This window comes from Carcharodon carcharias, chromosome 19 (assembly GCF_017639515.1).
Source record: "Carcharodon carcharias isolate sCarCar2 chromosome 19, sCarCar2.pri, whole genome shotgun sequence".
Lineage (NCBI taxonomy): Eukaryota > Metazoa > Chordata > Chondrichthyes > Lamniformes > Lamnidae > Carcharodon > Carcharodon carcharias.
The window spans coordinates 34,019,512-34,046,162 of NC_054485.1; the positions used below are offsets into that span (position 1 = coordinate 34,019,512).

The 26,651-nt window shown below is 42.4% G+C and overlaps 1 protein-coding gene across 3 annotated transcripts; it reads right to left on the reverse strand.

The window, feature by feature from the left end:
• Window positions 1-274: 274 nt before the first annotated feature.
• Window positions 275-13,388, reverse strand: LOC121291821 (palmitoyl-protein thioesterase 1-like). 3 transcript variants are annotated; one of them, XR_005946085.1, is made up of 10 exons: window positions 13,136-13,388; window positions 12,324-12,430; window positions 11,354-11,481; window positions 11,090-11,160; window positions 9,756-9,858; window positions 6,593-6,683; window positions 6,134-6,232; window positions 5,933-5,980; window positions 4,232-4,303; window positions 1,944-2,012 (listed from the first exon to the last, which is right to left on the reverse strand). XR_005946085.1 is itself a non-coding variant. In XM_041213417.1 (9 exons), exons 1-9 carry the CDS (start codon window positions 13,260-13,262, stop codon window positions 1,890-1,892), a joined length of 921 nt encoding a protein of 306 aa, XP_041069351.1. In that variant the 5' UTR covers window positions 13,263-13,387; the 3' UTR covers window positions 275-1,889. The 3 variants fall into 3 exon arrangements, 2 of the variants coding, with proteins under 2 accessions (XP_041069351.1, XP_041069352.1); XM_041213417.1 differs by lacking the exon at window positions 5,933-5,980 and having other exon boundaries at window positions 275-2,012; window positions 13,136-13,387; XM_041213418.1 differs by lacking the exons at window positions 5,933-5,980; window positions 6,134-6,232 and having other exon boundaries at window positions 275-2,012.
• Between the last annotated feature and the right edge of the window lie 13,263 nt (window positions 13,389-26,651).

Genomic DNA, 26,651 nt, shown 5'->3' on the forward strand with positions numbered 1-26,651 from the left:
CTTGATATTTCTGACAGAGTTCCTATTCTCAGCTGTAGAGAAGAATTGATCCTTAACCTTCCATATCTGATGGCGGAGGATCCCAACCTAGATGTCATTAGGGCCATGTCCCATTCTCATGCCCAATGAAGGCATGTCTTCTGTGGGCAGGGCAATTGTGGCTCAGGCATTCTCCCCCTCTCCCTTCTCCCCCTAGTCTCCACCTGCAGAGTTATGTGGACCAGGAAGTCCTGAATGTGACCCCATTGTGACACAAAAGGAAGGACAGCAATACTCAACGTGAAACAGCGGACATTTTATTCAAAACAACATTATTCAACAAATTAACACAGATGAAAATGAAAAACTGTGCATTCGCATCAGAAAGAATCAACAAATTATCGTACAGGTGTATCTTTAAAGTATATCTGCAAAACGCTTTATCACCTTGTACTGCATTTAAAAGCATCAAAATGTTAGTAACTTTTTAGTTGATTTAAAGTCATTTCAGAACCTAGGTCATCCACTGCAATGCCACACCTTAACTGAGTTTTGGCATCTGTTTTCAGTTTTTTTAATGGTGCCATGTGGCTGATCAGTGAGATAGATCATGACATCGTAGATACAAAATTGACACTACTGTCCTGTTATCATTTTGACATTTGAGCAACTTATAGTGCAAAATTAATGTGCCATGAATGATGAGGTAAAAAGTCAATTAACCCTGAGACCGCCATGAGATGAACTATTGCAGCAATTTTTGGCTGATTTGAGTTTTTGCAAAATTGAAGAGTAAAAGTAATGTCTCTCCTTGGTGATGGCCTATTTGGCCTAATGAGAAGAATCATAGTGTTGCTTCTCAGCTTTTAACAAAATGCTAAGCCAAGAAATTCACCATGTTCAGGCTCAGACAATGGGATCACTACTAGTTGCTTCCTCTAAAATGTTTAAGCGCCATTTCAACATTATCTTAAATTTCATTTGCACGATTAAATTGCTTGAGCTGTAATTACACCAGTGTATAATGTCAGCTAACGTTTAAGGAGTCTCTTCAAACTAGATTTGTTTAAAGATGTAGCTCACCTAGTTTACATGGATCAGTTGTAAGACATTTCTATAATCCTGGAATAGGTTAATACTGGATTGTTGAATATAAACACACCAATGGACACGAACAGGATTGTCAATAAGTATATATGAGTCAAAATTAATATTTAGATTTCTGATGTATGTAAAATTTTATTTTACCTCATCAGGTTTATACTGTGACTAGTCATGGTCTACCTTTAACAATGCCCCCTCTTGTCTCAACTTCCTGATATGAGCCTAGAGTGTCAGTCAGCTATTCAACTTTGGAAGTCATCAAATCAAGCCTGATTCTTCTCTCAACCAACATGCATTTTTCCTGCAAGGGGCGGGATCAATCAGTAGTGATCAGATACAGCAAAAACGGCTGATTGTTAATGACTGTACCCTAGAAATACTGAAGCTATGCCTGATAAGCTAACTCATCAGATGAGTAACGCGTTCCTGTTCTGCATGGTTCATTTTTGAACAAGTGATTCCACTGTTACTTTCAAAATCATTATTTGTCTCATTTTACATTAGCTTTGATGAAAGGTACTAACTATTGCTGAATTCAAAGTTTTCTGCATGGGAAATTGAATTGTCTAGCAATGAGAGTTAAGCAACATGAAGTAAGAATTTAGAGCGAAAATTTAAAGGCAATATAAGTGCTTTGAATTCAAGAGTAGATTGCATTGCGGAAAATCACCCTAAATTTCATAGTACTTGGAGTTGAAACTAATTCAAACTTGGCTAGTGAGCCAGTTTTTACAAAACTTACAGCATTAAATGTGTTAATGTTGGGATGAATCAATTAGTTGACAGCTACTGGCTCAGAAAAAGGGTCACTTCAGGTAAGGAACTATGTTGTTGATGAACCATTCCTTTGAGAATTGAAGGTGGTCCCCATCCACAGTCAGAAATTCCAATTTGCTCGCTTTGTTCATTGCCTTCAACCCCAATCGATCCTATGAATAAAAGAAATGTTCAGGGTTTTCTGTGAATTTTCCATCAAGCCCCTCCCTTCCTGGAAAAGCTTTTTCATTCCTGCCACATGGTCATCCTGATACCTTGCTCAACTGGTCATTATTTATACTTGAGCCTCAACAGGAACAGTCAGGCCCTATTCCAACCAAGTCAGATCCTGTCCTTGCATGGCCGGCATTTCCAGCTGAACAAAAGCAGACACCCTTGCTTATCTCAGCATTACTTTGGCAGAAAGTAGGAAATTCAGTACAGAATAAAAAAGTTCAACTTGGGACAGCTTACATGGCACAGCTATTGGTGTGAAAACTCTGTCACAGGGAAGCTTGTGCAAGCTGCACTCATTGGAGTCCATGGATCGAAATATTTTCCAAAAGTTAAGAATTAAATGCAATACTTAAAACTGGTATGTCCATATGTCTGTCACATTTACAGGGCTAACCTACAATATTTCTAATGCTGTGCAGTAAAAATATTTACTTAAAACCAAAATGTGCCTGATAACACCAGTGTCCTTATCAGAATCTGCACCCTCATGACTCTGTGGCCACTGAAACCATTCATTGCTCTTTACACCTTCATAACCTTGACGATGATATCAGGGCACCCAGTAAACCTTCTTAGCTCAACAAATAGAAGTACCAATTTAATTATTTCTAACTAATCCCTCACCCCAGCATCATCCGAGTAAATGCGATATATCCTGTCTTAAAATGTTCCAGAATTGTACATAATATTCTAATTGTGGCTCACAGATTTGTACAAGTTAAAATGACCTCCTTGTTTTTGAATTCTATGCTTCTAGTTACAAACCCAATGATTTCAGTTTCTTTATGCATCTATTTCCTTGTACTATCTCTTTTTAATGACTTGTTTAAATAAACACCAAAGGTCTGTAGGGTACACTGTACTTACAGAAGCACATTTAAACATGGAAATCTAGAAGTTGCTGTCTACACTTCTCCATAGGCTGTACTGTTCCTCCCCTTCCAGTCTGCTTTCAAGCTGTTCCCCATGATGGGGTCGAGAACGAGAGGACATTGGTTTAAGGTGATTGGCAAAATCAGAGGTGACATGAGGAAAAGCTTTCTTTTTAAAAGTGAAAAGTGATCAGGATCTGGAATACACTGCCTGAGGATGAGGTGGAGGCAGATTCAATTGCGGTTTTCAAAAGAGAATTGGATAATTATCTTAAGAGGAAAGATTTTCAGGACTACACAGAAAGGGACCAACGGAGTAGCTCTTGAAAGAGCCATTCTGGACATGATGGATTGAATGGCCTCCTTCTGTGCTGTAACCATTCTATGATTTTACAATTAGAAATCATTTAACTGACAAGAATTTGGCCTTTTACACTATCAGCCTTGCTGTAAAAACCCTCAAAGTTACACTTCATTCAATGAGGCATAACTGGGTTTTTTCACAGCATACCAGGTTCATTATTGCTGCTAACAGCCTCAGTGGCCCTGAAAAACTAAGTTTTGTATTTGTGGGATGTCAATTGATTAATTCCACACATTTTATTTTTTTTTAAAGAATTTTGAGATATTCCAGTTTCTACTTTAATTCCATGCTTACATACCAATCACTTAAATTGCTCTCTCTCCAATTTAATGAGTCTGATCAGTGTGTTTTATTTCCTGGTTTGATGTCTGTGAGAATACTTCAGTGTGACTGGCTGCATACCCTGCTTGATAGCATCATTGTTACCTGATGCCTGGAGATCTTCTCGATTTGGTGCCAGATTCAAATATCGGAACAGGGGAAATATATGCCATAGAAATTGCTAGATATTTCTGGCCAGCTTTCTTTGAGGTCAGTGGCAAGCACTCTTGCGAAATCCAGGCCAATCTGTTTTGTAGCTGCTAAATGCTTTCTAAGTTTCAAATTTAATCTCATCTCCTCACTTATCCATGGAATTTCTGACTTAATATATTGCCTTTTACAAGTTCAAATCCGATCTGCAACTTTTCCAACACCTGTTTATTTCCTGTTGCTGACCTGCACTTCTATTTTATCTGCGGTAGTCCTCTTGCTGTGTGGTGGGTCTCTTTGGAACTTATTTGGCACTGCCCTGGCTCATTTCACACAGGTTACTGAAAAAGGAACAGTCTGAGCCCACTATATCATCCAGACCCAAGGGGCACTGCAATTCTCTACAGCATTGAAGAGACAAATCATGTAACATCGTAACAAATCTTACCTCTTGATAAAGTACACTCTCCTGCAAGCTGTAAGTATCCTTGGCCTGGCCAGCTTTGTAGAAACCAAACCACTGGAACAGAGAAGAGGAGTGAGTTTGTCAAAATAGGACTGCTTATAAATGAGGCACCACAGTCACTGCACTATTTGTGTTGTGGCTTGAGTTTTAAAGTGTGATTTTAAAATTGTTCAGCTTTCTTTTGAGAAAAGCAGATAAATAGATTTTTCTAAGAGGCTGCAATGGATGAAAATTACACACTTGATAACTTTTTGGTCTGACTCATTTGGAAATCCATAATTGAGCTTACAATTCAAGTTATTGATAAAGGAACATACATCTATAGGTTTATTGTTTCAGTACAAGATGGAAACACTGTCCTCATAGGGATATATCCTACTTATGTCCATAGTTTATGAACAGGTTAGCACAGCAAAGTCTAAGGGGACCCAGCTGTGTGCTGGTGTAACAGCTAACTGATCACAAATAAGCTTTTCCTGCTTAGGACTACCCAAAAAGTATCTCAAAAAATGTCAACGTGAACCAAGGGATATGGGAACAGGGTGGGCACACGGGGTTAGGACAACAACTTTATATAGCATCTTAAACTTAGGAAAAAAAATCACAAGGCACCTAGCAGAGGTGCATGGAAAATTGAATGCTAGGCCAAAGGAAATTGTATGGAGAGGTGGCAGAACAGTTGGGTTTCAATAAGGGTCATAGCAGAGGAGAGCAAAGTGGTGCAATTTCAGGAGGGGTATCCAAATTTTGGGGGCCTAAGTCATGAAAGAGGTACAGCTGCCAATGCTATGATGAATATGGTGATGCAGAAGAGGCCAGAATCAGTGGATCAGAGAGTTTGTTGTGCTGGTTACAGGACTAGGTATTGCAAGGCCACGTTGGGACTTAAATACAAGGATGAAAATATTAAATTTGAGGAAGTGTGGGACTGGGAGCTAATGTAGGTTTGCAAGAATAGGATGCCACCTAAATGCAGCATTTAGATGAGGAAGAGGGAGCCAAGGATAGATCCTTGAGGCACGCATGAGATAACTATGCAGAGATGGGAAGAAAGGCAGATAGTGCAGATAACCTAGCTACGATCAGATAGCTAATTTTGGTTCAGACAACTTTATTGGTGCTGAATGTGTTTCAAACAGGGAGTTGAGGGAAAAATTGGGTTTTGATAAGAACATGTCCAATCTCCCCTTTCCCAGGTCGTTTGGAGATGTTGTGGTAGTTTGCAAGAACAGAAGCCTGAATGGTTTTTATTTTTAATGGGGAGGATGACAGCAGTCTTAAAACAGAGGAAACAGTACTTGAGAGGGGCAACCATTTATAATATCAGCTAGCATGGAAGTAAGGAAAAAAAGTGGGATATTTAACAGTTTAATGAGAAGTGGGTTGCATGGGTGAGATTAATTAAAGAAAGCATGAAAGGAGATTGGAGAGAAAAATGTAACACAGGGCTCAATGACCAAGGTGGGGAAGCAGCAGGGCTGAATAGGTGGTCTCCAATTAGTGACAAATTCCATGAGCTCCACACACTTGTTGGAGGTGAAGTTGGAGGGGGCAGGGGAAAGATTGTTGTGGTGAAATGAAGCCAAACTACTGCTTACTTTCATGTTGTAATTTCTATATCTTTAAGAGACATGTTAGGGGAGGGGGCAGTGGGAATACTCCAACTAATTACTGTCTACTCACAGAGCCAATTCCATTTCCTCCTCAGATTTAGTAACTTCCTGCAATCAGCTAAAAGAAAAAGGCATAGGAAACTTGATACAAAAACAACTAAGTGTTCAGATAATTGACATTTACAAAACTAAAATTCTAGGTACAACTGCAACCATATTTGTAGCAGCAATTCAATAATTTAGACGAAGAGTCAAGAGCATCTATTCTCACCTCTGAATCAACTGGGTCAACCATGGAATCCTTCAAGAATTTCACCATCACAAACTTTTTCAATTTCATCAGATTCTCCTTATAACTTTCATTAATGCCCTGTAGCAGAATTAGAGACAGTAATTGTTTGGGTTCCCACTCAAAATTAGCATTTAAAACCCAGACTTAAATATCATTTGATTTTCACTTCCTCCTGCACATGTTGAAACTCTGCTGCTACATTACATCTCAGGGCAAATCTATTCCATAAAACTAACAAAACTGCAAAGTGACAACCTAGGATACAGATAAAAGAATATCAAAGTAAGAATGACAAAATTACATTTTCTGAAAGCATAATGTTTGGAGTGATGGTGACATAGCTGGTTGGATTCCTAATTCCGTGCTGGCATTTGATGAGTGTCACAACCTACAATTTCCCCTACAAATTAAAGCCAGTAAGTACAATGGAGTACATACCCTTTCTTGATTAATTTCTGCCAAGAAAATGCTTTTGTTCCTGTATAGGTCTTCATTCAAGGGGTCATGCCAGTACTCTGCCTGCACCAAACTGACAGGAAAACAATTGTAAGTAAATGAAATTGGTTGATAGTCTTAAAACAACTACAAAAATGACTAGTTTCAAAGTAGGGGTGGAACCCTGTGAGGTTGGTGCCATGGAAGTGGACCGCATTGGAGAAATCACAAAGAAAGAGTGCAATAATCAAATAGGTTGAATGTGGCAAGTCCATAGAGGACAGAGAGGGACAATGTGTCACCTTTGTAATTACAAAGGTTGTGGGTAACTTGCTGCTTTCTCACTATTCCACAGCAAACTATGAAGAGATCCAAAATGGGAACGATGGTTGAAGTTAGCATACAGCCAAATGCTTACAACATGTTCAAGGACCTTTGAGAGCACCTGAAATCAAGACTCCTCAATCCAATTTCACATGAATATTCCATAACCCAAAAATCAAACAGATTGCTTCTGGGGTCATTCTAACTCTCCAATCATTATTATATATTTCAATAATGGCAGACAGAAATTAACTAACCATGTTTGGCACCTATATATTCAAAATGACCAAATTTGATTTGGATTTATAAAGTTCAAGGCATATAAGATACCTTAAAATTAAATGATTTGCTGCATAATTTTGTTGTCGTGGACTGCAAATGATTGGTGATGCAAGGAGTTAAACTAATATTCCAATAAGAACTTAGACATGTGGCACCATCTGCGAAAAGACAGTCACTCAACTCTCCATTTGTTGATATAGTCAATCTCCTTCCCCTCTTTCAGTTCCATTCCACCACCCTCCCAAAGGTTCCCATTTATGTAATAAAATAGGTTCATGCACCGCATGCATTTGTCTTGTGAACTTCCTTTAGAAAGTCCTGGGCAAAACCTGAATTGAACATGAAAGTAAAGCATCTATTTGTTTAATGAAGTTAAAAGCCCTGCTCAAACATCTCCAAACTTTTATTCAGTGTGGGTTTCGTTTACAACTCAACAAATTTACATAAAATTACAATATATAAAACAGGCCATTGGCCCAGCCAGTCTGTGTTGATGTTGTTTCTCCAGTTAAATAATATTCCTAATTCCGTGAGCCCACCCAGTCCCCATATTCCTTTATCTTCTTGATCAGACTAACTCATCACTAACTCTGGTAATGTGTTCCACAGCTTCACACAAAAATTCTGCTATATTGTCTTATGTTTCCTACATTTTATCTTAAATCTATGTCTCTTCATTCTGGATCCTTATCATTGGAAAGTTATCTACGTTGTTCACTTCAAAATTTCAAATACCTCTCATCAAACCACCCTATAAATCTCCTGTTTTAATGAAACCACCGATTTTTCAAAGTCTTTTTTCATACTTGTATTTCCTCATGCCAGGCAACCCTCTTCATGAATCTGCACTGTACCCTCTCTTGTCTCAACCTCAACATCCATCCTTTAGTAAGGAGCACAAACCCTGAGGATTGTAATCTTACTAAGGTTTTCTCTTAGATTCATCACTATTCTCAACTTTTATATTAATCCTCTTGTCTAAGACCCAATAGTTAGTGTTTTCATGGCTTTGTCTTATGAAACAAAACCCCCCTCAAATTCCTCTATTTTCCTATCATTCCAGTTTTCTCCCATTCAAGCTATAATTTTTTTTTTAAAAATACCACTAACACTTAATGACATCAAATTCTATCTACCATCTGCAGTTTTTGGTCCTTCCCTGTTGACTTTGTCACATATTTTAGTAAAGATAACTTCCAAGTTTGAACTAGCTCCATCATTGATGCACTGCGAACAGATGCATTTCTAGAACACAACGCTATGGGGTGCCCCTACTAACTTCAATCATTTTGACAAACTGCCTTCAACTGTTTCCTCCTTTCTGAATAGTTTTTAAAAATCAAATTTCCTGCTCCAACTCCCCTGTCCTTCCCCACTCCTGAAAATCATATCCCTCAACCTTCTCCCATTGCTTCCAGTGTGATACATTGTCAAAGGTCTTCTGAGTCCGTGTACACCATGTCAACTGCATTTCCCCATCCATCACCCATCCGCTCAAAAACACTCGTTATCAAACACAATTTTTCTTTCTGAAATAAGTTTCATATTAACTGAAGTAATATTGGGAAAGAGGGACATCTGTTGTGCCATTCACTATAATTGTTCCCCTTATGAGTTGCTCAGAATGTGGTTTTTATTGTTTCATCTTCATAGATAGGAACTGACAACACATGACATTGAGTAACTTATTTGCTTTCTTATAGTACTCAAAGTATAGACACAATTCTTTTTTCTCAATTTATTCTTTCACGGCGTGTAGGCATCGCTGGCTAGGCCAGCATTTATCGCTTATACTTAATTGCCCTTGAGAAGGTGGTGGTGAGCACCTTCTTGAATCATTGCAGGCCATGCGGTGTAGATAGACCCCACAGTGCTGTTAGAAAAGGAGTTCCAGTATTCTGACCCAGCAACAGTGAAAGAACGGCGATATAGTTCCAAGTCAGGATGTTGTGTGGCTTGGAGGGGAAAATGCAGGTGGTGGTGTTCCCACACATCTGCTGCCCTTGTCCTTTGAGGTGCTGGAGGTCATGAGTTTCGAAGGTGCTGTCGAAGGAGCCTTGGTGAGTTGCTGCAGTGCATCTTATGGATGGCACACACTGTGCGTCAGTGGTGGAGAGAGCAAATGTTTAAGGTGGTGAATGGGGTGCCAGTCAAGCAGGGCTGCTTTGTCCTGCATGGTGTCAAGCTTTTTGAGTGTTATTGGAGTTGTACTCATCCAGGCAAGTGGAGAGTATTCCATCACACTCCTGATTTGGGTCTTCTAGGTGGTGCACAGATTTTTGGGAAATCAGGAGGCGAGTTACTAGCTGCAAAAGTTCCCAGCCTCTGATCTGCTGTTGTAGCCACAATATTTACATGGCTAGTCCAGTTTAGTCTCTGGTCAATGGCAACCCCAGGATGTTGACAGAACAGGATTCAGCGATGCTAATACCCACTGAATGTCATGGGGAGATGGTTAGATTCTCTCTTGGAGATGGTCATTGCCTGGCACTTGTGTGGCACGAGCACAATGAACAAGGCTCAGGACTATATTAAACTCTTTGAGTGCTTGTATACTTACTGCTTTTGAATCAGACTATTGTAAGCACCCAAATTTAGCATTTTTCTTATCCAGTTGCAGATGTGCGAACTCTCTCCAGGACAGTGGGGTAAACCATACACTCCTATTGGGGAGATGAACAGAATCACGACTTAGCCTGAAGGAAAGATCTGGAATAATTATCTTATTCTAGGATTTAAAAAAAATAGACAGAGGGCAAGTCTGCATGGTGTATTCAGTGGGATTTACTATAGTTTATTTCAAACTCTATTCCCAAGTCACCTTGCACACCTACACATAATACTTTAATTAAACAAGTTTTGGAAGTTTTACTTTTGAACATTTCACCAGTCCATGTACAAGAAAAGTGGCAGATATGGGCAGTGTGGGGGGGTTCGTGTGTGTGTGTGTGTGTGTGTGTGTGTATGTGTGTGGGTGGAGGAGTGGGAGTTAGAGTGGGGGAAGAGCTGGGGAGCAAAAGCAAGCAGGCACAATAGGGATAGTATCTCAGTGGGTGGTGATTGGGGGAGGGGGGGTAGAAGAGGCTGGAAAATGGCTGATATCTTTCTCCCAGGGGTGGGTAGTGTGGATGGTTTGTGTGGCGGTACTTTGGCTACATTTGAGGTTCTGGATGACATGTCCAATTTCACCAGATGCTATTTCGGTGAAACCTATATTTCACAGTCACAGGGAGCAAAGGAGTATTTGTAGGGCTGATTTCAATGTTCAGCAGAGGGGAGGGGTTCTGAGTGATGTGTTTTGTTTTAATGGTCTCTGTGGGAGGAGACAAGGACATCAGTGGCTGATTATCATATGCAGTAGTGATGGGAGCAGGCCACAGTTTTTTTTATATAGATGAATGGGGGCATGTACATGCTTGATAAGAATGCACATTGCTTTAGTCTGATCTTCATGGCTGCTTCAGGCAGGTCAGTTGCCGAGATAGAGTTCACCTGAGTTTTGAAAGCATTTGTCAACATCTTAACCCATTACAAAGGAGCAAAGCTTTCCACACTATTTATTTCTTCTCTGTCCTAACTTTCAGCTTCATTGTGGGGTGGTTAACTGAGAAGGCAGTTTCAGTTGAAGTTTTTAGAAAGATTGGGAAGCACTGAGTTGTTCTAACAGGAACTTCAATGAGGCTGTTGCATTATGCTATTGGAGCCCCAGTGTACTGAGTCACATGACTTCAACAATACCACATTCCCCAGCAATACATATGGAATGTTGCAGCCGCTCACTTTTCTAGCAGGTTTGTCATACAACTATAACAATAAAAAGGTTTCAGCCTTTGAAAATAACACATTTGAACAAATATGCACTTAAATGTGACAAACTGGACCAATAAATATTACCTTGATGTTGGGCTCCAAATGTGATGAGATTCATCATTGCAGGAGAGGGACATCTCTGTGCCACAGCTCTCCTTAACAAATAGAAAAGTAGGAATGTAAAAGTTATGTAAAACGAGCAATCAAACCATAATAAAACACCTTTTTGACTGCAGTTTTTAAATAAAATCTCATGGGCAATGAAATGCTTTCTGGTGTGAGGATGTCAAACGTGCTCTACAAGTAGAAGTTATTTTATAAGGTAAGGACCTATTTGGCCATACTTACATAAACTGACCTCCTTGAGAGAAGCCCATCGCATTATATCCATTCTGTAGCTTCTTGTCCTTGGACAATATATTACATGCCTGCTCAACTTGGTCATTTACATTCATGATGTAACTGTTACCAATTTCCTAAAAAAATACCCAATGTATACAGATTTTTGCACAGGTTTGTATCGTTAACAATAGATGAGTCTAGATCACAAAGTTCCTTGCATTTGAAAATCAGAAATAGCCACCTGGTAAGGTACATATGATTGTTGGTACCAAGGAACCGCATCCTAGAACAGTCAACACCTTCAGGAGGGGAGAAAGTTATAGGGTGCAGAAATCCAACAGTAAGTGGATTTTCACCGTTTACATCAGAGAGACAATGAAACAGGAAATAAAATGTGGATTTAAAAGAAGGTACATTAAAATGATCTTTCTTACAACTTTTCTTTACAAAGGCACCTCGAGTATAGTTTGATGTAAGCATGCATTCACCTGTACATGACCGAAGTGGTATTTAATCACATTACTCATTGGTGGTGTGAGGTCTTGTGGTGCAGCGGTAATGTCAGGAAGAGAAAAGAGGGGAATACAGCTGAGCCTGCTCTTTATCTTATCCATGTCAACATGCATTCCATCCAAACACTTCCACTGGAAATCAGCAGAATGAATGGAGAGCAGGAATCCTAACGAAGAAAGTGCTACAAGTAGTTGTTGCTTATTATAACCAATAACCATGATTTTTGCGGTATACTGTACATTTTTGGGCTTCCTAAGTAATTAGACAATACTTTAATGTTTTGTACACCACTCCAAAGTGAGCTGTAGAGCAGAACTATTCTAATCATTTCTACAGCATCACGTCATTTGTTTTAAATAATTCAAAGTTTCTGTTAGGAGCAATAAAACCTAGCATTTAAATTCTGATATTAATTGTTACTATTTAGATTCATTCTAACTCATTATTCCTCATTAAGACCTACCTCAGTAACATTTTTTCCAATTTTCAAGGACAAAACATAACATCCTGGGACAGTTTCTTCTACCAGTTTAATGTGTTTCAGGGTAAGTCCTTTACAGCAGCTATCACCTAAAACAAATCAATAAGTTGTACAGAAATCAGAAACATCACCATAGCTATTTGAAGACATTCATATTTTCAGTGAGTTTTGTTGTTTGAGGAAGTGTGTCAGTTAGTCGAGGTAGAACCAAATGCAAATACTAAAGCTGCGTTTTGAAGTTATATCAGCGCATCATATCAAAAAACCAAAACGCTTTGCAATGGTTCCTTTGATGTGAAAATACTGTATATACTTCCAAGTTATTATGCAAAATTACTTGCGTACTTTCAATAAAAATTGATTAGATTAACTTTTATTGCCCTCGCTTTATGTCCCCTTTCACTTCTATACTTTGTCGCTCCGCCGCTTGATTATACTGTAATAGGATTTGCCTGATCCCATGAGGCAGCTTAAAAGTTGTTTTAGTAACACACGTTTACATTTTTAAACTATAAAGCATTAATCGTACGTTAGTCGTGCAGAATCGATAATGTTTCTGAATAGAAAATAATTGCACTTTCTCGTTTCGTGCAATTTGAATCAACGATTTATACAAGATGTGGAAAACGAGACAACGTGAAATGCAAAAAACGTTGAATTCAAAGGACGATTGTGGTCGCGGTCAGTGAATCGGGGAGCGAGAGAAACAGTCGCTGTGCTCCCGCGATCAGCCAGTTCCCGGTTAACTCCGTTTAGAAGTATATTTGAGTTGATATTTTTCGTCGCCGCCTTACCCATGCCGTGCCAAATGACTACCGGTGTTGGCTCCGTAGCATTCCGGTTTATCTTCCATGGCACGGTTTCCCAGACGAAGGAGAAACAGAAGAGCAACAAAATCCATTCTCCTCCCTGCGAAGCCATCTTACAGTCAGAACTGAGTTCTGATGAAGAGTCACACGGACTCGAAACCTTAACTGTGTTCCTCTCCCCACATGTTGTCAGACCAGCTGAGTTTTTCCAGCTATTTTTGTTTCTGTTTCAGATTTCCAGCATCCAGTGATTTGTTTTCATCTTAGTCATGTGATTCGTTTGGTTGTCATGTGATCTTGCACCTTGTGATTGGCTGAGAACGGGCCTTAGTAAGTTGCTATGTGTGGGCATTGGTATATTGCTTGGGTTGTGCCGTGAAATATTCATTTTGAATCATTAGGAGAGGGGCTGTGGTGCTTAAGAATTTCATTTCAGATACCGTACAATAGGAAATTTCACATACAAATCATATTTAGAAACTTTTCAAATGCATTGGTTCATGTTCATTTCACACAAAGTTCAAATGTGGTTTACACAGTTTGAGTAATTGTTAATCCGCTTCTCAAAGAAGCGGATATTGTGGAAGTTGTTGCTTTTGAATTTAGTCAACAGCAGATCAAGTTCCTCTTAAAGATCCCAGTTGTACATGTATATTTTATTTTTCACGTAAGTGAATTATTATATGGGTTTATCAGGCTTTGAGAAGCATATGCCGAACAATCTTACAAAATTAAAAGCAAAAAACTGCGGATGCTGGAAATCAGAAACAAAAATACCTGGAAAAACTCAGCAGGTCTGACAGCATCTGCGGAGAGGGACACAGTTAACGTTTCGAGTCCGTATGACTCTTCATCAGAACTAAGGAAAAATAGGTGGGAAAAATAGGAAAAATTACAAAATTGTTGGCTTGGGAAGACCAGCTGTTCTTGTCCCGTACAGCCATGGTGCAACTAGCATCATGATTCCCAACACCCCAATCAGCTCTGAAGAGTCATGCAGACTCGAAATGTTAACTCTGTCTTTCTCTTCACAGATGCTGTCAGATCTGCTGAGTTTTTCCAGCATTTTTTGTTTTTGTATCAGCAACCAGGCGTTGTTTTAAAAATCAGCCTTAGGCCAATTCAAGACCTGAGGTGAAATCTGGGAAATTCCTCTCTCACTCACCAGAGTTGATCAAAATGAATATTCAGTGATCACAAAGCACATGTACACTGTGATATCAGCCACAGCTGGAAACCATCCTCCTCCCTGCGCAGCCATCTTACAACCATGAGACTCATGTGGTTGTCATGTGATCTTGCAGTTTGTAATTGGTTGAGAGTGGGTCTCAAGTTCCTATATTGCTGGTTGTACAGTGAAATAATTCATTTTTATTCATCTAGAAGTGGATGCAGAACAATTTAATTTAAGGTATTGTACAATTATCTATGGACAGTGAGTTGATGCATGCAGTCTGATGAAAGGTCATTCACCTGAAAAGTTAACTGTTTCCCACTCTGCTGATACTGCCAGATCTGCAGAACGTTTCTAGAATTTTCTGTTTTTATTTCAGATTTCCAGCATCCCCAGTATTTTGTTTTTGTGTTGGAGTTGTAACATTGCTTGAGTTGTGCAATGAAATATTGTGCTGGATTTTTTAAAAATCTGTTCTTGGGGTGTGAGCATTACCAGTATTTATCGCTCATCACAAATCCCTTGAGGAAGTGGTGGTGGGCCGCTGCCATGAACTGCTACAGTCCATGTGGCATGGGTACATCTACAATACGGTTAGGGAGTGAGTTCCAGGACTTTGACACTGCAACAGTAAAGGAGTCACTGCAACAGGATGGTGCATGACTTGGAGGGAAACTTGTAGGAGATGGTGTACCCATAGATTTGTTGCCCCTTGTTCTTTTTGTTGGAAGAGGTCATGAGCTTGGAAGGTGTTGTTGAAGGAACGTTAGCGATTTGCTGACCCAGAAGAAAGCTGTCTACAATGATCTAGTGATCCAAGTGTCATGGATTTCTCCTCTCCCGATGGCACCAAATCAAGAGGATCTCCTAGCAGCCAACAGCAGTGATGTCAGCAAGACAGGTGAGCAGCCAAGCACATTGACATATTCTCATAGACAGCAAATCAGGAAGTGGTTCACTTTTCACTTACATTTCAGATGGAAAAATAAATGTTTATGATTGGATTAAGATAGAAGTTAAATATTATAAACAAAACTATTAAGAGTTGAGATTTTATCATAGTGGAGAAATTTGTCATTCCATCAGTATTAGATTGGCTTTCCAGAAGCAGTAAGGATGCTTAGTAGAAAAGGTGAAGTCATGACTTCATTACAAACCCAGTTACACCTCATTTAACAACAACAACAGTTTTTATTTACATAGTGGTGTAATAAAATTTAACATAATAAAATGTCCCAAGGTAGTTCACAGGAGCATATTAAAACAAAATAAGAGACTGAGCCATGTAAGGAGATATTAGTCTAGGTGACCAAAAGTTTGGTCAAAAAGGTAGGTTTTAAGTAGTGTCTTAAAGGAGGAAAACAAGATAAAAGGCGGAGCCGTGTAGGGAGAGTAAGATGTAACTTTGTCAAGGGGTTTTAGAGCAAGACCAACAGTGTAAAGTGGAAGTTTTGTCAATTCACTGATTATAGGTTGCACTCTTGGGATGACCACACAGCATACCCTCTGGTGGAGCGTAAAATCACTGACAGTAACTTCTGGATTTCCGTGTTATTCTGCACACGTGCGGACTCCCAAAGTTGCTGTCAGTTTCAGTGGAGTAATGATGGTGAACACTGACAGTTTCACCATTAATACCACCACAAAAACCAGGCTGTTGATCTTTATTGATCTAGGAGTGGACCTGTGGTGGTGAATAATTTCACTTAATCTCCACAGAGCCACAGAATTGTTATGGCACAGAGGAGGCCATTTGACCCATCATGTCTACACCAGCTCTCCGAATAAGCAACTCACTTAGTTCTATTCTGTCAATGGTACCGGCGTAGAGCACAACTCCTGCCTGTTCACCCACCCCCCTCAGGGTGCTCTGCAGCCACTCAGTGACATCCTTGACCTTGGCATCAGGAAGGCAAAACATCATCCTGGGTTCACTTCTGCGGCAACAGATACACCTATCTGTTTTCCCAACTATCGAATCACCTATCACTATTGCTCTTCCAGACTTCTTTGTACACCCCCCCCCCCCACACCCCACCCCGTGCAGCTGAGCCACCCTTGGTGCCATTGACTTGGCTCTGGCTGCACTCCCCTGATGAATCATCACTCTCAACAGTATTCAGAAGTGAATATTGGTTGGAGAATGGGTTGCACTCGGGGGACTCCTGCACTACCTGCCTGTTCCTTTTCAACTGTCTGGTGGTCTCCCAAGTATCGGAATTGGGACACTTAATTGACTGCTTCCTCCAAAATTGCTTCCAGGGTCCTGCTGCCAGCATCTTTGGATTCCCAACCCAGAATTCATCCCAAGTATCGGAATTGGGACATTGGAATATAAATCCAGCCCTTAATGGCCAGGAGAAAATCAGAATGTATTGAGATTCAAAACGATGGCAAATCAAAATTTGATGTTCAAATTAACGGTAAGCTTCCTGCTGCTTCAGCTTAGACCACTCTCTGTGTTCAAACATCAGTTATTGGCAGGATATCTGAAGCTGAATGCATTGGGTTTTAGCAATTAGCTACAGCTATAGTCCTGCCAGTCCTATCAGCAAGCTGACAAATCAACAGTGGTGCTTTGAAGAACTGCAACAAATTGTTTCAGGTAGTGGAATTCTGAGTCTGCCTTGGCGGACTAGGTCAGATTCTTCCATCATAAGGTTTTGTCAGCTTGGATACAAACTGAGCCTCTGGCTTATCTTTTTTTCCCCCCCCCATTTCTCCAAAGAGAATGGTGATTACATAAATGAGTGCTAGCTAGGTGGACAGCAAATACAGGAACTCCTCGTTAGTGAATGGCACAAGTTGTCATAAATGAGTGCATTGACCACCAGCCTTCTGACCTCTGCATGGACACATGCTATATTCACATTCCATACTCCACTGAATGATGATTGCACCAGTTAGTGATGTGATTTACAGAGCTTTCAAATTTAAATTAAAAGCTGCAAACTGGGCCATAGCTTTATTCCTGATAGGCATTGCAAGTTTTGACTCCTGATGCTGTTTAATTATTTGGGGGACTTTCAGTCAAGGTATTTAATTAAAGTTTTATTTATCTAACTACTTACAAATTTTTTTGGAGTGGGAAAATGGTGTTAAAGGAAAACTTTGGTGGTTATCTACTATAAGTTTAAATATTAAAGAGAAAATAGTTCATGCATTTTACCATTCATTCAATAACTTTGTTAAGTCTACTTTTCAAGGTTGTAAATTTCAAACTATCTTAATTAAATTTTTAACACTAAATTTCCATTTTATTTACATTAGTTCATTCAAAATGTTAGTGCAAAATGTTTAAATTACTGAATAAACCATATGGATCAATTTACAGCTTTACATGGCCTTTTGCATGTATCTTTAACATTGTGGCATTTGGGTTTGAAGAGCAGTATTCATAGCATCAATAGAGAGGTATGAGCCACTGAATGTGTGAATAACATGGATGCAAGAGACTAACCTGAAGGAGAGGGGAGAGACAATTGCATTTTGTTTTTTTGATTTTGCCTTATCCATTTTGATATGTGTTGGAGTAGATTTAAACATGCAGAGCTGAAATACATTCAAAGATTCCCATCTTATTTTGTGTTTAACAAGAGATCTATTGTGTTGCAATGATAGTGTTGATTGTCTCCCAGGACAAGGGTGTTGTAAGAGATCTTAGCCTGTTCCCTGTAAATTGGATAGAGAACAATAGTCTCCTGCAATGGGCTATCTTAAAACTCATGAGGTGATGACTACTCCATGAACAAGTCTTGGATGAACACTGTCCTTGACCAAAATAAATACAAAAGTGTTAAATAAGCCTGGTACTTAGTCCTATCAGTTATGGTAAAGTACATGGTATAACAGCTATAAACCAGATCTATCTTGATTTCCCTAAAACAATGCCATCAGTTAAAATAAAAATATGGCCCTAGATGGTTTAACTATATACACTGCATTCTTTGTTGATAGACAGTGAAAGTCCAAGGTTCGACAATTAATTTATTAATTATGTGGCAGTTAGTTAGCTTTGTGACTGAAAACTCCAGGGAACATAACTTATATTTTGTACTGCACTTGTGATGCTGTTGCTGAATACTCAGCAAAGATCCTGTCACATTATCCTAAATATCATCAACCAGCGCCTCAACTGAATTCCACTAATAAAACCCTTATTGAAGCTTATCTTATTTTCCGATTCCAAAAATGCTACATGGAAAATAGCAATTTTTTTCAGAATTGTTGAAAGGAATTGAAAACGAAAGCTGTTGAGCCATAGTCCTAAAGTGGCAAACTTCAAAATGGAAAGTCATTAATTAGACTGAAGATGTTAATTTGACTCAAAAAGAGACCTGCAGCCATGCTTTTCTCTCCAACCATGTGCGCATCTCAGGATCCGTGAAAAGCTTCTCATAAAGGTGGCCACCACTGCATCAAGTCTTTTGACGCAGTGTCTGCGCTGTTGTGGTGACTATCACTTCCCAGAGTGCATCAATGGAGGGCTCGCCGCTGACAAGGCCGAGTGAATCATGACTGTTGAAGGTGCAAAGCCGAATGCTGAACTTGCTCTCAATGTCACTGATTGTAAAGGCCTTTCAGTCCAGAGGCATGGCAGTAACAGACGGAAGGAATGTGGCTATGTTCTAAAGATAAAAACAAAAAACTGCAGATGCTGGAAATCCAAAACAAAAACAGAATTACCTGGAAAAACTCAGCAGGTCTGGCAGCATCGGCGGAGAAGAAAAGAGTTGACGTTTCGAGTCCTCATGACCTTTCCACAGAACTGAGCGATATAAGGAGAGGGGTGAAATATAAGCTGGTTTAAGGTGAGGGGGGGTTGGTGGGGGGGAGAGAAGTTGGGGGGGTGGTGTAGTTGTAAGGACAAGCAAACAGTGATAGGAGCAGATAATCAAAAGATGTCACAGGCAAAAGAACAAAAGAACACAGAAGTGTTGAAGGTGGTGATATTATCTAAATGAATGTGCTAATTAAGAATGGATGGTAGGGCACTCAAGGTACAGCACTAGTGGGGGTGGGATGGAAAGACTAGCGGGGCATAAAAGATTTAAAAATAATGGAAATAGGTGGAAAAAGAGAAATATATATAAATTATTGGAAAAAACAGAAGGAAGGGGGAAGAAACAGAAAGGGGATGGGGATGGAGGAGGGAGTTCAAGACCTAAAGTTGTTGAATTCAATATTCAGTCCGGAAGGCTGTAAAGTGCCTAGTCGGAAGATGAGGTGCTGTTCCTCCAGTTTGCGTTGGGCTTCACTGGAACAATGCAGCAAGCCAAGGACAGACATGTGGGCAAGAGAGCAGGGTGGAGTGTTAAAATGGCAAGCGACAGGGCGGTTTGGGTCATTCTTGCAGACAGACCGCAGGTGTTTGGTCTCTCCAATGTAGAGGAGACCGCATTGGGAGCAACAAATGCAGTAGACTAAGTTGTGGGAAATGCAAGTGAAATGCTGCTTCACTTGAAAGGAGTGTCTGGGCCCTTGGACGGTGAGGAGAGAGGAAGTGAAGGGGCAGGTGTTGCATCTTTTGCGTGGGCATGGGGAGGTGCCATAGGTGGGGGTTGAGGAGGAAGTGGTGATGGAGGAGTGGACCAGGGTCTCCCGGAGGGAACGATCCCTACAGAATGCCACTAGGGGGGGTGAAGGGAAGATGTGTTTGGTGGTGGCATCATGTTGGAGTTGGCGGAAATGGCAGAGGATGATCCTTTGAATGCGGAGGCTGGTGGGGTGATAAGTGAGGACAAGGGGGACCCTATCATGTTTCTGGGAGGGAGGAGAAGGCGTGAGGGCGGATGCGCGGGAGATGGGCCAGACACGGTTGAGGGCCCTGTCAACGACCATGGCGGAAAACCTCGGTTAAGGAAGAAGGAGGACCTATCAGAGGAACTGTTTTTGAAGGTAGCATCATCAGAACAGATACGACGGAGGCGAAGAAACTGAGAGAATGGGATGGAGTCCTTACAGGAAGCGGGGTGTGAGGAGGTGTAGTCGAGGTAGCTGTGGGAATCGGTAGGCTTGTAATGGATATTGGTGGACAGTCTATCACCAGAAATTGAGACAGAGAGGTCAAGGAAGGGAAGGGATGTGTCAGAGATGGACCATGTGAAAATGATGGAGGGGTGGAGATTGGAAGCAAAATTAATAAATTTTTCCAAGTCCCGACGAGAGCATGAAGCAGCACCGAAGTAATCATCGATGTACTGGAGAAAGAGTTGTGGAAGGGGGCCGGAATAGGACTGGAACAAGGAATGTTCCGCATACCCCATAAAGAGACAGGCATAGCTGGGGCCCATGCGGGTACCCATAGCCACACCTTTTATTTGGAGGAAGTGAGAGGAGTTGAAGGAGAAATTGCTCAGTGTGGGAACGTTCAGCCAGATGGAGGAGAGTAGTGGTGGATGGGGATTGTTCGGGCCTCTGTTCGAGGAAGAAGCTAAGGGGCCTCAGACCATCCTGGTGGGGGATGGAAGTGTAGAGGGATTGGACGTCCATGGTGAAGAGGAAGTGGCTAGGGCCAGGGAACTGGAAATTGCTGATGTGACGTAAGGTGTCAGAGGAATCACGGATGTAGCTGGGAAGGGACTGGACAAGTGGAGAGAGAAGGGAGTCAAGATAACGAGAAATGAGTTCTGTAGGGCAGGAACAGGCTGACACGATCGGTCTACTGGGACAGTTCTGTTTGTGGATTTTGGGTAGGAGGTAGAAGCGGACCGTCCGAGGTTGGGCGACTATCAGGTTGGAAGCTGTGGGAGGAAGATCTCCAGAGGAGATGAGGTCAGTGACAGTCCTGGAAACAATGGCTTGATGTTCAGTGGTGGGGTCATGGTCCAGGGAGAGGTAGGAGGAAGTGTCTGCGAGTTGACGCCTAGCCTCCGCGAGGAAGAGGTCAGTGCGCCAGACAACAACAGCACCACCCTTGTCAGCGGGTTTGATGATAATGTTGGGGTTGGACTTGAGAGAACGGAGTGCAGTAAGTTCAGAGAGAGACAGATTAGAATGGGTGAGAGGAGCAGAGAAATTGAGATGACTAATGTCATGCCGTGGCTATGTTCTGTGGCCTGTTTCTTAATCATCCTGGAATCACGTGGCTATCAGTTTGTCACAGGAACGTCTTCCACGTTATGCTTCTTCAAAGGCATCCTCACATGGAAGCTGACCCTCATCTCCCAATTTGGGTTCCTGCCCTTCCTGCTCTTCATCGTTCGAGGAGCTCTCAGCCACCTCCATGTCCCCCTGAGGCAAGGGGTCCCCTCTTTGAAGCACCAGGTTGTGACGGGTGCAACAGACCACGATGATGCAGGACACCCTTTCTGGAGAGTACTGCAGAGCAGTAGGAAGCATTGGAAGCACATTTTCAGGATGCCAATGGTCTGCTTGATGATGGATCGTATTGCCTTATGTGTCTCGTTTTATCTCTCCTCCAAGTGACTCAGAGGATGATGCACTGGTGTCATGAGCCACTGTTTGAGTGGCTACCCCTTATCCCCAAGCAGCCAATCCTGCATTCGCTGAGGCCCCTCCAGCATGTGAGGCACCTGGGAGTGCCTCAGGATATATGAATTATGGGAGCTCCAAGGGTAGCTGTCACAAATGTGCAGTATGTGCTTTTGATGACTGCACATCGGTCAAACGTTGATGGAGTGGAACCCTTTCCTGTTAATGAACATCGGTGGCTGCTAGCATGGAACTCTCAGTGCCACGTATGTGCAAACAATTGCGCCCTGTACTCTAGGGAAGCCAGAGATGTCTGCAAACCCCCAAAATCTAGCAGCCTGGCTAGCTTCATCAAATGTGAACTTCACATAAGGATGAGCCTTACAAATGTAGAGGGCATTTGTCACCTCCTTGATACACTTATGTGCTGAGGACTGTGAGGTGCAGCATAGGTCCCTTGTGGATCACTGGAACGATCCACAGGCAAAAAAATTGAGTGCGGCAGTGACGTTCAGGGGCACTGACAGGGGATGTCCTCAAAGTCCATGGGGTGTTAGATCCTCCTGCAGAATGTGGCAGATGTGATCCACCATCTCTCTTGACAAGCGTAGATGGCTGAAGCATTGTCTGTCACTCATATCCAGGTAGGAGAGAGAGTCTTCTTCTCTTGGTTGTGTGAGTCGCCTCCTTGGGATGGGTCTAACTGCCTCATTCTCTGGCTATTGCTGGGGCTCCCATGAACCATGGACCTCAGGCCAGACCTCGACCTCCTCCACCTCCTCCTCCACCACCTCCACCTCCAGCTCCTCGACCGCCTCCTCCTCAATTTCCTCCTCCTCCTCCTTTACGACTGCCTCCTCCTCCTTGACTGCCTCCTCCTCCTCCTTGGACTCCTCCTCCACCTCGGCCTCCTCCACCTCCTTGGCCTCCACCTTGACCTCCTCCTCCTCCACCTCCTCAACCTCTTCCACCTCCTCAACCTTCTCCACCGCCTCCACCTCCTCCACTGCCTCCTCCTCCTCCTCCTCCTCCACCGCCTCCTCCTCCTCCACCACATCCTCCTCGACCTCCTGCTCCTGCTCCTCCTCCTCCTCAACTTCCTCCTCCTCCTCCTCAACTTCCTCCTCAACTTCTCCTCCTCGACCTCCTCCTCCGTTGGATCAGTGCCATCAACAAGACAGCATTGACCACAGGCTCCATTCTGCGATCCTCTTCCTCCCTGGTGCAAGACATTAATGAAAACTGGGCAGATTCGGTGACCTCCCACTCACACACAGAAAGACAATGTCCAGAGCTGCTTCTGCACTAATAGCTTCTTGCTGATACAGCTTTGCAGCTGACGTGCATACACACACATCTAGATGTCCACGCTGCCAGTTCACATCTCAATCCCACAGAATTTGAGAGAGCTTTGAGACCTTAACAAAGAAACTCCTGCAATCTATTATCTTGTTTGCTGATCAACTTTAACTTGTACATCAGCAATAACTGGATGCCCTTTAGCCATTCATCCATGCCAATTGGATGAAGCACATTACAGGCTTTCATTGATGATCTGGTACATGTGGAGCAGCTGTCCTTTCCAGATGCTTGCCCTCATTCACATCATTACAGTCCTCTCTGTTGAAGCTTAAATGGAACAGCTGCATTATCTAGGCAGCAACTCCTGCAGTCTCTCTTAAGAGTGCAATAAAAGGCAATGGCTCCAATGAAATCTTCTCAAGGAAATCTTCCTCTTTTCTATCAGCTCTGACTCCATTTCAATGTTTTGAGTGCAAGCAGGTTGAGGCTGCCCCTTCTATGGGTCCCTGAGTGCAGCCCTGGACTCCTCCCAACCACCCCATCCTCATCCAGATTCTTTTCCACTTTTAATTTGTAGTGGCAGCATTGCCTTACCTAGCCAAGATGGTGGTGCTCCAATTTTCTATGAGATCAGCTTTGACCCTCCATCCATGAGTGTTACTGCCCCTCCAATCTTCCTGGAACCCAGTGTGCTGGTAGAGCTCTCTCCTGTTATTCTCCAGACTCCCGCAGTAATCCTAGATCCCATAATTATAGTGGTGATATTCCAACCCTCCCACCTGAACCCAAATACTGTTGATGTTCCCATGCCCACTGTGGACCTCACCCTCCCCATCTTGAGGTTGTATGTATGGTCACTTACAAAGGAGACCTCCCTGCCCCACCCCCCAGGAAAGTTTTGAATACCCTCCTCTGTATTACATATTCCCCCTTTACAAGCTGCAGATGCCTTTTCTAACCCTTACCACCCCACTTGTAGACCAGACATGACCATGGCCAGTGACAGTAAGACCATGACTACGCCCTGCACACCAAGCTGTGCCTTCTCCCAATTGAGAATACAGCCCTTGCCCCTCCCTAGAGCAGGACCATGATGTACGTGACATGCATAGCCATGTAGCATGGCCCACAAAGCCCCAGGACTGAGTTCACTCACTGACTACTTGGCCCCAGACCGGTGACTTTGAATGTCTTTCTCATCACTCTCCCATTCCTTCTTGACTGCTGACAACTCAGTGGGCAGAATTTTACCGTCGGTGAGCTGGGGGCGGGGCCTGCTCGCCGACGCAAAAATGATGTGGGACGACGTTGGTGGGAACCCCTGACATCATCCCGCCCCATTTAAATATTCAGGAAGGCGGGGGGACAGCAAAAACAGCTGCAGGCCCGCCGACCTGTCAATGGTCAATTACAGAGGCCATTGACAGGGTAGTTAAACCAATTAAAGACCCTGCCCATCCAGCCTTAAGGTTGGCGAGCAGGCCAGGAGCCCCAGTGGGCTTCTGAAAAAACATCAAACCTCATCCACCAGCGGGATGAGGTTTCAAGTCTGTTTTTAAAAAGTTTATTAAAGTTTCTGTGCTTCTTATTAACATATACCATCTCATGTGACATTGTCACATGAAGGGGACATGTTAATAATTTTTTTTATTTTTCTATTTTTGAAGTTTACAAACCTTTCAGCACTCTCCCTGAGGCAACAGTTAGTCTCAGGGAGATGTGTGCACTCTGACAGTTGGGGAATCCCTCCCTCCCCAACCCCGCACAGGAAGTGCATAGCGCTTCCCGTCGGGCAGCCCGCTGGGTGGGCCTTAATTGGCCTGCCCACTCAAAATGGAGGTGGGGCCAGTTTCAGTGGCGGCGATTGGCTGCCTTCCCACTGCCGTGCTGGTGGGGGCCCCCCGCCCATCAAGGGCAAAATTCTGCCCAGTGTTATTCCCCCACTGCTTCCATGAGTCTCTGTGCAACCCATGCCTCGTGTTCAAGCCTTTCCCCTCCCCCACCACTGAGTCTCTTTGCAGGCCTTACTCTCTTGTGCCAATCGGGTTTCCGATTTTAGGCCTCTCTCAGACTTTAGTTATATTTTTGATTTGCCAGAATTTCAATTTTAACGCCTACCCTTTCCAGTTTCACATTCCCCACCACCACCACCACCACCACCCACCCCCCCCCACCCCCCCCAACACCCACCCAGCCACCCACCCCCCCAGTTTCTCACCTTTTCCAAGGGTAGGTTTCTATTTTAACTATTTTTCAACTTCTATTTTTTTTTAACATCTGCAAATTGCTTGTATCAGAATGTCACATATTTTGCAACAGGGCAGAATTTTCCCCTCCAGCCCATGGCGGGTTTCATGGCGGGTGGGACAGGAAAATTCAGTGTGTTGGGACAGCCGTGTTGGAGAGCCTAAACAAAAACAGAATTACCTGGAAAAACTCAGCAGGTCTGGCAGCATCGGCGGAGAAGAAAAAAGTTGACGTTTCGAATCCTCATGACCCTTCAACAGAACTGAGTAAAATTAGGAGAGGGGTGAAATATAAGCTGGTTTAAGGTGGGGGTGGGGGAGAGAAGTGGGGAGGTGGTGTGGTTGTAGGGACAAGCAAGCAGTGATAGGAACAGATAATCAAAAGATTAGCCCGTTTTTTTCATGTCAAATGCATATTCCTGACAGTACCCCAACTCCCTCCCCCTCTCTTCCCAACAAAGTTGCTTCCTGTGTGTTGCTTTCACATGGTCATAGTCCGTGACTTCTGCAACTGATGTGGAAATTCTTATCAGCTGCTTTAAAAATGACTTCAGTTTACTGGCTGTTTCATGCTAACAGTGTGTAAAACTAGTGATATATATAGAGCTTTGTCCAATCATATAAATATGTTCAGGCCTTTAAGCCAATTTTGTTTGTGTATGTTCACGTTCAGTATATTTATTTGAAGGCACAATAATGACAGGCAGCATTTGGATCTAACAGTAGAATGAAATTTGACTCGTGGTGGTTGGTGGTAATGCAGAGATGGGATCTGTGCAGGGGTGGTGGGAGAGTGGCAGGGGTGTTGTGTAATAATGAATGCAAAATGCAGAGGTTTGTAGGACATATAGGAATGTCCAACTTCAACAGTGATTTCCTGGTTTCACATTTCTGCATGTGAGTAAGCGTGATGCAGACCCATGTAATTCAATTTCACCTTTATTATTTAATAGAAGAGGTGGAATTTGGAGAAGTTGGATGAATTGTATGTGATAATTAGAAGTAGAAATGGAATCAGGGAGGATAAAGACTTGACCCTGATTGAATGAGGCGTCCCTTGACATACTGCTGCATGCAGTAAGGTCAAGGAAGGTGGTCCTATTCCCCGGTTGTGGAAAAAAAAAATCTGCTGTCATAACAAAGAAGCCATTGCTGAAGGAGGCTGATGAGGTGATGAATGACGAATGTTATGATGAGAATGTCGATCTAGTGTTGGAAGCATTTTAATGAACTAACCGGTTCAGGAAAGATGAGCAAAGTTGCAGATTTGCCTACATCCTGTAGTGCACCTATTCACTCTGTCTTGTCTAGTGTACTTCATCTCCTCAGGAGGTCCTGCAGATAA